Source organism: Neolamprologus brichardi, chromosome 20 (genome assembly GCF_056152115.1).
Source record: "Neolamprologus brichardi isolate AB-2024 chromosome 20, ASM5615211v1, whole genome shotgun sequence".
NCBI classification, from domain to species: domain Eukaryota; kingdom Metazoa; phylum Chordata; class Actinopteri; order Cichliformes; family Cichlidae; genus Neolamprologus; species Neolamprologus brichardi.
The window spans coordinates 27140174-27151887 of NC_142123.1; the positions used below are offsets into that span (position 1 = coordinate 27140174).

Sequence of the window (11714 nt, forward strand, 5' to 3'; positions counted from 1 at the left end):
TCTGTGCCTGCGTGGGTTTCCTCTCGGTACTCCTGCTTCCTCCAGCAGTCTAAAGACTTGCACGTCAGGTGAATTGGTGATTTTAAATTTGAGTGCGATTGTCCTGTGTGTAATACAATTCCCACCTAAAGGCAGCTAGGATAAGTCCCAGCGTACATAGAAGAAAATTAGTGAAATAGTAACCTGTTATTTGATCAATAGGCTCTTCTTATTAGTCATAGGTAACGTTTGACACCAGTGGCTTGCGTGAAGTGTAGAAGCAGACAGGAAATATGAGCAGGAGGGGGGTGGAAAGGCTTGCATCAAAGACCCCTTGGCCTGATTTGTAAAGGGGTCACATGTGGTTACCTGGCACCATCTTAGACCACCGAGTCTCTGACAAGTTATTACACAGAATATGCAAAGACAAAATTTATTCAGAGCACAATTCAAATACAACTTAGCTCACATAAAAATGGCATTACAAGGAGGGCAGTGAGAAATGCATCGCTTTGGTTATTTAGGATTAAATAACAGCTTTGCTGTCACACATTTAGGCCTTACAAATTTCAGTATTCTTCGTCGTTTTCAGAGTCGGGGTTCATTTGGCCCAACTCCTCGTAATCTTTCTCCAAACAAGCCAGGTCCTCTCTGGCCTCTGCAAACTCTCCCTCCTCCATGCCCTCACCCACGTACCAGTGGACGAATGCACGCTTAGCGTACATCAGGTCAAATTTGTGGTCAAGACGAGACCAGGCTTCTGCAATAGCAGTGGTGTTGCTCAGCATGCATACAGCCCTCTGGACCTTGGCCAGGTCTCCACCAGGAACTGCAGTTGGAGGCTGGTAATTAATGCCGACCTGTAAAGACAAAGTTAAGCGTCAGAAACATGACGTATCTTAAGGTGTACTTGTTAGACCTCAGTTACACAGGCCTAGAGACCTGTTGGCAACCTAGCAACTACTAAATATGTTTTCCCTGACCGGCTGGCAAATGGCTGCAGGAAGTTGCAGTTATGATTGCTTTGGTTGATCTCAGATTTCGGCAGTCAGCCATTTTTGGCATGAAAGATACCGACTTGTCTGCAAACAGTCACCAACTAATCATCAAACGGTAGTGAAAACTGAAAAAGTGAGATGCAAACCAGAAATGGAGAATGTTCACCTGTAATGTAAAAAGACGTGTTTTACTTGCTACACATGTTCTCTAGTGATGCCTGATTTCATGGGGTCAGTGACTGATTTCCTGGCCTGTGTGGCTACTGATTACATCTGACATCATTAGCCATTTCTAGGTTTAAATGCTCCTTCGCAGACACCGAGGAACAACTTAGGGTTAAAACAGTCAAAATTCTCTACCCTGTTCTTTCAGGTGTTAAAGATTAACATCCAGGCAGCCATGGAAAGTGGATTTATGAGGTTTAGTCGAATGGTTTACACATTTGCCTAACAGTTAAATTCTGGGAGGAGCCACAAATCCTGTTAGTTGAAGGGAACCAAACATAAAAATCTGCCAGATTATGCCACTTGCTATGGTGAATAAGGCAGTAGTGGAAAATAGCTCTGAGTAGTTTGCAGAGGTGGTAGGTACGATAGTACAAATACTTCATTACTGTGCTTAAGTACAATTTTCAGTTTTCTGTTTTTTACTTGAGTATTGATTTTTCACACAACTTTGAACGTCTTCTCCGTACATTTTAAGACCAATAGCTGTACTTTCTACTCTTTACATTTTCAAAACAGGCTTCTCATTTTTGGTTTAAGACATTTGAGGGGAGTTATTATTTCACATCTAGCCTTTAAACGTCAGACCTGTTTGAGCAGTAACAGTAACAATGAAAGGCAATCCTAATGGTCTATCAATCACTGGGGGTTATTGCATCCAAAAAGATGAAAGGTACATAATTTATAGCGCCATAGCCATTTTAAGCAGCTGTACCTAACTTCATTTATAGGTAAGAACTGTTCAGTGGTATTTGATAAACTGGAAAGCTAAAGCTTACATGCAAGTCCTCATTGGATAACTTCACATCATGTACAGAGTGGATTTATACACAATGTGAAGTTATGTTTTTTTTCATGTGGAAGCTGATGATGCTTAGATTCATTCACTGAATTGCACATTAATATCAACTGTTTACCGTCTAGTACAAATACAGCATAAAAAGTATACTGTCTGTATACTAGACAGCATACCGTTTATCCTGTCTAGTATACAGACAATATAAACAGTATACTGTCAAGACAGTATGTCATGATAGCCTGTGAAACATCCGCTTACATCTTGTTGAATTCAGCTGTGTAAATCCACAAAGAGCAGTAAACCTCAGAGTAGCAGAACAGGTCAGCTGATCACAGCTTGTACATATAGACAACCTATTTGAGCTCACAATAGAAATCATTATGAGTTGTGTTTCTTTTCGTCATGCTAATCCACAGGATGGAATGGAAGGAAGAAGACACTGAAAACCTCAGTCAAGAGAACCTCTGAGATGATCCATCCACAATGCTACGTTAGTTGTTAACATGTTGCTGTGCAGTTTGGATTACTCTGTATGAAAAAGCTCTAAAACTAAGGTTAATGTCCACATGGCCATCTTAGCTTTTTCTGATGACTTTATGTGTTTAATTACTGATTTCTGGTCACATTAAATAAAATATGATGTCCATTTTGAAAATTATGGACATCATTGAGGTCAGAATTGAGGACTCTTCAGGGTATGTTCACTGGCCGGTCAATTTCTAATTAAGATCAACCCCTTGCTCACCATTTCCTGTTTTCAAACACCAAGATGTTAATGTGACATTGTTCAGCTTGAGGTTTCAAAACAGAACTTCATAACATCCATCTTTTATAATGTCTTTGATGGCTACTAACCTTGAAGCCAGTGGGGCACCAATCAACAAACTGAATGGAGCGCCGGGTCTTGATATTTGCAATGGCAGCGTTCACATCCTTTGGGATGACATCGCCTCGGTACAGCATGCAGCATGCCATGTACTTGCCGTTACGAGGATCACACTTGACCATCTGGTTGGTCGGTTCAAAGCAAGCACTGGTAATCTCAGACACGGTCAGCTGCTCGTGGTACGCCTTCTCAGCAGAGATGATTGGTGAGTAGGTAACCAGAGGGAAGTGAATACGAGGAAATGGGACCAGGTTGGTCTGGAACTCCATCAGATCCACATTGAGGGCGCCATCAAAACGAAGGGAGGCTGTGATTGAGGAGACAATCTGACCAATCAGTCTGTTGAGGTTGATGTAACCAGGACTCTCAATGTCTATATTACGATGACAGATGTCGTAGATGGCCTCATTATCAACCATGAAGGCACAGTCGGAGTGCTCCAGGGTGGTGTGGGTGGTCAGGATGGCATTGTAGGGCTCCACCACTGCCGTGGACACTTTAGGAGCTGGGTAGATGGCAAACTCCAACTTGGATTTCTTGCCGTAATCGAGCGAAAGACGCTCCATTAGCAAAGAGGTGAAGCCAGAGCCGGTACCACCTCCAAAGCTGTGAAAGACGAGGAAACCCTGCAGGCCGATGCACTGGTCGGTCTGACGAGACACAAGAGTTTTCAGTATTAAAGCAGCTAAAGCCAAATTTCATACAGTTTATCAAACAGGCAAGTAACCTTATTGATAGGGTGTTTCTTTCTGAAATTGTAGAGTCTTTTACTTTACATAATAAAGTATCTTGAGGTGACTGTATAAATAAAACTAAATTGAATTTTCATCATTTCATTTCATTTTTTTTTTTTTTTTTAAACAACTGGTTCCATTTTTCCATTTCTTACAGGTTTCAGTTGTACCAAACCACGTGTGTGTCAGTCTTGAGGACACCACAAGCCACTTTGCAGCATCTGCAGTTTTGATTATAGCAGCACAAGCAGAAGAAACAGCAGCTACGGCCTCCTGATGGAAATCACTATCAACCACCAAAACCAACTGCTTCCTACACGCACATGCCAGTTTCTGTTGAAGTTAAAATAAATTTCTAACTTCTAGCTATCATTTGGAAACCGTTGCTATTGTGGGTTTATCTCCCTTAACAGACCAATCAGCATGCATTAGCTGATTTTATACGGGGCCAAACAGCTTCACTATAAGAAAAACTTGTGGAAACTAAACAACTTTAAAAAACTTTAAAGAAAAACAACTTTAAAAAAAATGTGTTTATTGCCTAGAAGAAGGTGTAAATGGTTCTTTAGTCATTTGCTCTTCTTCTTTCAGGGCTATTTCATGAGTGCCTGTAGACAGTTTCTGTACAATGGGATTAAAAGGCGGAGGAGAAAGTTCCCCCAAATCTCCTCTAGTTGTAGTTCATGTGGGAAAGGTAGCTCAGATACTGTTAATAAGCACTGAAGCAAGCCACCAGTCTGATTATCTTGCAATATTTTCTTTTATTGCATTTCACTTTGATGCCTGAGTTTTAAAATTTCTTGGAATCTGCCAGTGTTATGTCTTGAAGCATGCTCAATCATCCAGGTAAGTAAATCTCCAAAAGTTGATTCTGTTCATCTGGACATAGCGTTTTGTGGGAGAAACGTTTCGTCACTCATCCAAGTGACTTCTTCAGTCTCAGCTGACTGCAGGTTTCCCCAATCTTATAAACAGTACATTTGCAAAATGACTGAAACCAGCCCACTGAAGGAACAAAGGGCTGGGAGGTCAGTTAATCTTAACTATGCAAATTCTCATGACTATTGATCAACAACCACTGATCAAAGCCCAAAGTTCAGTCATTATGCAATGCACTGTTTATAAGATTGGGAAACCTGCAGTCAGCTGAGACTGAAGAAGTCACTTGGATGAGTGACGAAACGTTTCTCCCACAAAACGCTACGTCCAGATGAACAGAATCAACTTTTGGAGAGTGCCAGTGTTAAGATGAATTATTGCATAATAATTTGGATTTTGAACAAACCAGATATTTATTGAAAACGTTTATTGAAACCAGGCTCATAAATACTTGAAAACATAAGCATTGTTTTTTGTTAACAAGCTCGCCATGTTTGGGTGATGGCTGAGGTGAAGCTTTGAGTAGAATATTTTTAGGGCTTTCAACCACAGATTATAGTCTTCATCATGTATCGAGTTAGCTAAGAGTCTGTCTACGTTTAATGCAGATGGCAGGGGGGTGTAATGACCCCTGTCTCTGTTGGAGAACAATAACTGACAAAAGCCAGAAAAGTCTATCTGCAGATAAGGACAATGTGATAAGCATGGAAGAAAAAAAAAAAAGATTAAAAAGAAAACTGTTAGCATGTTGGATTTCATAGATCATTAAAGAGCTTTTACAGTTCTCATTCTTCCCGTACATAAGGATAATGTGTTGCCGTCTTTGCAATGGTGAACCATCCAGAGTGAACCACTAAAGTGCTGACAATATAAAGCAAAAGCGTTAAACAGTTGTCTGTCGTTGGCTGCTTTCAGGTAGAAAGTGTACCAACCTGAAAATGATTAATAATAAACTCAACAGTCTAAAATAAAACATTAACTGACTTTTTTTTATATTATGCTCATTTGCCTTATTCCTGGAACTTAATTTAGCATCACTCACATATCTGTCTGTTCAATATGTATCAAAACCCACCAGCCTGTTAGCTTGCTATAGCCTAAAGGCTGAAAGTTTTATTACTGTAGTAAAACCAGTTCTTCTAAATTCTGCTAATTATTATTTTATACCGGTGCAAACAGGTTTTATGGGGTTGTGCCAAAGTTGGTGCAACAGTTTCTTAAACACAAGCTACAACAAGCTATGCTGTGAGGTTAAGATGAGCAGGGAGGGGGACCTGGGGTAACTGACGCCAGTAGCATTGGTATACTAGTGTTACCATCTTCTCATCTGTTTCAAACCTAGAAAGGAAGCAGGATATTCCTTTAAGTGTCACGTCATTGATTTAAAGGGGAATTATGATGCTTCTCCTTATTCCATGTCATGTATTTGCTCTAACAATAGGAATACAGCTGCTTTTTGAGAGGAGTCACCTTAAAGCGAGAAAAGCTTAAATGGCTTGTTTCTGAAAGGGGCAACAGCACAAGATGAACAAGGGTTATTTTAAACTGTGAGTCTAGTAATACGGATAAACTATATAAAAAACAACAACCAAAAAATCCAAAACGTTTTAAATTACAGTCACTAAACCTCAAAAAAATAAATGAATAACTAGGGAGAAAAAAAGAAAACTTAAATAAAAGGTCCAAATAATAAAAAGGGTTTAATAATAAAACTATTATAAGAGCACCATTACCCCTACTGATAAAGAAAATAGCAGAGCTTCTCTTTCATTATTACTAACCATTTTACGGATGCGCTCCATGACTCCATCAATGATTTCTTTCCCGACAGTGTAATGACCTCGAGCGTAGTTGTTGGCTGCATCTTCTTTTCCAGAGATCAGCTGCTCAGGGTGGAAGAGCTCCCTGTACTTTCCGACCCTCACTTCATCTGGAAGGAAAGATCACATTCAGACCCGACTCATCTCCCCTTTAGGTGCCTAGGTCATGATCCTGGTTCTTAGCCCCTGAATTTTGAAGGGTTTTTTTTCTTTTACTTTGAATTGTTATTTAGCACTGTGTTTGGTCCATAGATTTATTATTAGATTTGAGTTTCACATTTATGCTCAAGTGTGTTGATTAGCATTCTTTGGGTGTGGTCACTTGTTTCCTAGCGTGCTGGTGTCTTATCTCAGTGTTTGCCTGGTTTACTCTCCCCACTTCATTATCCTTGATTAAGTTCACCTGTTCCTTGTTACCGAGCTGTTTCTTCTCCCCTCATTAGTCCTCAGTGTATAAATGCATGTGTATAAATAGCCCTGCCTTTTGGTTCAAACTACATAATCCTGCATTCCTCAAAGTTTTCTTTTCATTGTTTTGTTTGTATTTTGTTTTTTCTTATTTTGGATGTGAACTGCTTTTTAGGGTTTTTTATCTTAATAAACAACTCACTCTTTTTTTGTCTGGCGTTTGTTTGCACACTCCTCACGTTTTAACACATCAATATGGTAATCCCACCATTTTACTATATTTTACCAGTCAAGATCTAATCTAATGCAGTGAGGATGCAGGTGATAAAATGTAGTCTTTACTCAAATGTGATACAGCGTGGAGCCATGAAGTTGACAAAATGTAGCAAGAGATAACCTGACAGGTCAAAAATATCAAGTTGTATTTTAACTTCACATATGAAGGTGCTTGCTTAAACTTTTAATCACATAAATAAATAAATAAATAAATCTATAATATTTTACCAAACTGAAATAGGGAATACAGGACATTTCAATTATTTATTATATTATAAAGTTGTCAAGTATGTTTCTGATTTGTGTAATCCACAAACTATATGTAAAAAAAAAAATGGATATGGCTACCATAGTGTTTTTTTTTGTTTTTTTAAATGCTTCAACATCAGTGTTGGGGAGTAACGGAATACATGTACCGCCGTTACGTATTTAAAATACAAAATATGAGTAACTGTATTCCGTTACAGTTACCGTTTAAAAAGGTGGTATTTAGAATACAGTTACTTTGTTGAAATAAATGGATTACACGGCGGTACTTCCCTGTTTCATATTGTGGCGGGTCAGGACTGTTTGGGTTTTGTTTGACAGCTACGTTCTGTTGTTCCAGGCGGCAGCGTTACGGTTGCCATGGTTACAGGGTGACGCTCTCTCTCTGTGTGTTTCCTGGGTGAGAGAGGCCTTTTTGTTGTTGTTGTGATAAGCTAATAGGCAGAATGCTACCAGTATAGCTCTAAAGAATGTAGCATCATAGGCAGTGTAGTCCGTGCTGCGGGGAGAATGGACTGCCATACACGTTATGTGTCTGTGAGTCCGAGGAGGGAGAAAAAGGAAAAGTACGAGCTGTCATCGATTAAAAACGGGAGCTGGAAGCATGTAAATATAATAATAACCACTGCAGCCAAGAAGAGTGCCTGACAAGCCCAGTTGTAAGTAAGCTATTAAGACTCGACTGTACACCGTGTTCGTGTTTTCCTCCAAAAACAATAAGTTCCGTTGGAGCAGCCTTTCAACGCCTCTCTCTGTCTCTCGCTAGCAAGATTGACCCAGACAACAAAGTAAAGCTATTTTTCGAGCCGACACAGAACCCACCGTATTAGCCAGAGGTCCCTTTACTAGGTTCGGAGCCGCGGACCTTCAGTAACAGTAATAAATCACAGCAATAGTATATTCATGTAGTTGTAAACAGCATGATGATATATTAAGTAATCCAAAGTATTCAGAATACGTTACTCTCATTGAGTAACGTAACGGAATACGTTACAGAATACATTTTGGGGCATGTATTCTGTATTCTGTAATGGAACACATTTTAAAAGTAACCTTCCCAACACTGTTCAACATTGGGATTTAGTCCATTATACTGGGTTTGTGGAGTCTGGAGTTCATTGCTGTAGGGAGCCAAGGCTGGTTAGCAAGTTGAAATTATAAACTATGTGTTCAGCACACAAACAAAAAGATCTGGAATTAGCATTGAGTAGACAAAATACTAGAATTTCATCAATCAAAACTGAAGCACAAACTTCTTCGACAGAGCATGTCACATTACTTTACAGATAATTCTATCAAACTGCTCCAGCAATCACCAACAGCACAAATACAACAAAGAGGTCCAGTTCAGTGGCTCAACAGATGAGTTGAGGCCTAGCAGGCAGGCACATCCACCACTGTACTGACTGCAGGAAGGGAGAAACTATCCCTACAGGCAAAATCTATTCTTTATTCCTTTTCTTTTTTGGTTGTAAATGCGCTTTTAAATTATATAAAGTTCTCTGTGGATTGACTCACCTCAAGTGGCCATTAGAGGAGCTGCAGTTTTTGACACACTGTTCATTTTTCAGCCCCAGAGGCTGTTGCTCGGGCTGCTGTAGTGAAGGCCTGCTCCTTAACTATGTGACTTTTCATTATTTATCCACAGGTCATGTGTTTTTTTGCAGAACCTTAGAGAAACTAAATTTGTGAAAGAAATATTTTATTTTAAGACCGTTCAGTGAAGGCTTGGTAAGCAGTTATATAAAATGAAACAATAAAAGTCTGGAAAAAGGTTGAGACATAATAGAAGAAGATGTTCTTTCCCTGCTGAAATCCACTGAATATTACCTTCCACATCCAGCTGTTTACATAATATCCATTCAATAGAAGGTGAAGGACTCACGACTGCACTTGTTGCCTGGATACCAGTCTTAGCTGCACATGGCTCATGTGGATTGAAATGCGTCACACTTGATACTTATGACCACAGATAATTGGACCCAAAATGTTAATTAAAAAAATAAGGAGGGTAAAAAAAGCACATAATCAAAGCTGCTCACCAACCACAGTGGGCTCCAGGTCCACGTATATCGCTCGTGGAACGTGACGCCCAGAGCTCCCAGTGTTGAAGAAAGTGTTGAAAGGATCTTCTCGAGAGTTTGCTTCAGCTGGAGAGTCCAGGAAGACGCCATCAGGCCCAACACCATGCTCCAGGCAGAAGAGCTCCCAGCAGGCATTTCCCATCTGGACACCTGCTTGGCCCACATGGATAGAGATGCACTCCCTCTGCACAGAAGAAGATTAAGTTGGAAGCTTATCATAGACACAAAGTATAAATCAGCACAGTCACCAACTGGAAACATCATTCAGATTCACAAAAAAGGATCTTTAGAACACAAGTTAACTATAAAACTGCACTTTTTTGCCATGCTGGATGCATATTTGAAGTCAGACTCATTTCAGATAAAGGTGCTCAGCATGGTAGCAGACAATGAAAGTTTTTTTTTTTTTTTTTTACCAGAGAAATTTAATTAGGGTGTTTTTCTGCACAGAGGAATTTCTGGCAACACCCAAAGAGATTTTGTTCAGAGCCAAAGGAAAATTACTGGAAACTTTTTTAAAAAACTTTTTTGCTTAAATTTTACTTGAGTGGAATAAAAGGTTTATAAAATAATAAATGTATTGATGAAAAAGCCCAAAATATCAAGAAAATGCATTCAAATCTCTCACATAGGTAAAAACAGACTTGTTTCCTTTACTGTTGTGAAACCACAGATTTAAACTAGGAGCCAAACAGAAAAGGTCCTCAGTGTTTAAATTTAATTATCACTGAATTTAAAAAAAAGAAAAAAAAAGTTTTACTTTGGAGAAAAATGCTTTAATCACATTTGTTGTGATTTTTGTTTGTTTATTTTTCTTTATTTTGGAGGATTTATAAAAATGCAGGCAGAATGTTCAAGTGTCCATAAATCAAAATATGACAATGATTATTTGATGAGTTGCTTAAACTTGATTCTTCAAAATATAATGAAATGCTAAAAGAAGTCGAGTTATTCTAATTCAGACACAAAAACTGAAGATGTAAAATCCTAACTTAAGCTAAAAAGGAAACACACCTGTAAGAAAAGAAAAACATTAATAAAGAGATACTATGTAAGTACATAAAAATAAATGAAATTGCTCAATTTTAAATTATGCTGAAAGTAAAATATGTAAAATAATCCACTTATTTAAAAATCAAATAATATTTAAAGTAATTAGATTTCATAGTTTGGCTTAGAATTTTACTTTCACACTGCAGTTAAGAGCTCAGAGCACAAACATCTCCTAATACACTCTCTTTTGTGCAATGTTTGTGCCCTTGCTTTGTCTATTGTTAGGTGTAAACAATACTGAAAAACAGGCCACACTCATTACAACACTTCATTGGTGCATCTTCCAAAATCTTCCAGTCGTGTTTCAGCATGTTGAAAATTTCAGCTCGTTTTACCCAGAGGCAGAACATCCCCTTAGATGATTTTTCACTGTTGAGTGACAGTTTTTAAGTCATAGGGAGACAACAGAGAACATGAATGCTATAACATGCGCAGTAAATCTTAAATATGAACCAATAAATAGGCTACAAACTGCAGATTAAACCACCGGATAGGAAGAAAGGAAGAAAACTGGAAGATCATGAGCAAAATTATGAAGCATCCAGGTCCAAGCACTCAATGTAGGTTTGAATTAAAAAGGGAAAAAAGGTCCCTTTTTTCGAGAAACATTAAAAATATACCAAAGTGTATTTACTTGCACTTTCTTCAGGGTATAGGCCCTTAAAAATATGATTAAAGAATAATGTGAGCAACAGAACAAATTTATTCAGTGCAGACTGCGTGTGCAGAGCGGAGGTCATTGAGGAAAAAGTGATTTTTATGTATTAAAAACCAAACATTAAAGTTTCTAGATTTCCAGAGATTCTCTTACCATGTTGCTTCAGACGATTTTAAAAAGCAGCTTCTGTTGTGGAGTATCTGAAGTTTAGCGTCTGTCAGTGAGGCTCTGGACAGACACAGACTGCGTAATTCCTCTGCCGCGTCCCGGGACGAGTAACGTGTCTCCACCAGCTCAGCTCGGTTCTGTCCCGCGTGCTGCTCGCCGCTCTTTATACGTGTAGACGCCTCTCAGTTGTGTCTGTCTGAAGGTGCTGATTCAGGGCTTTGGGAGGAGGGAGAAGACTGATGTACGGAGGGAGGGATGAAAGCTTTCCTCCCCCATTAAGCCAGTTCTGCCTCAAAAGGTTGTTTTAGACACTTTTCTGGCTTGTTGTTACTTGTATGCATTCGAAGAAACGGCATTTGGACAGAAAATCAGACACACTTGTCATCTTTGACAAGTTTGTTCACATTTTCCTTCTTGGTAGAGCAAAACCTGACTACAAACAACTCTCCGTTTTATAAAGTTATACAATTTTCTTTTGTT

The 11714-nt window shown here is 39.0% G+C and overlaps 1 protein-coding gene across 1 annotated transcript; it reads right to left on the reverse strand.

The window, feature by feature from the left end:
- Window positions 1–249: 249 nt before the first annotated feature.
- tuba5 (tubulin alpha 5) lies at window positions 250–11474 on the reverse strand. The gene is made up of 5 exons (XM_087833444.1): window positions 11220–11474; window positions 9314–9539; window positions 6282–6430; window positions 2857–3537; window positions 250–839 (listed from the first exon to the last, which is right to left on the reverse strand). Exons 1-5 carry the CDS (start codon window positions 11220–11222, stop codon window positions 549–551), a joined length of 1350 nt encoding a protein of 449 aa, XP_087689570.1. The 5' UTR covers window positions 11223–11474; the 3' UTR covers window positions 250–548.
- Between the last annotated feature and the right edge of the window lie 240 nt (window positions 11475–11714).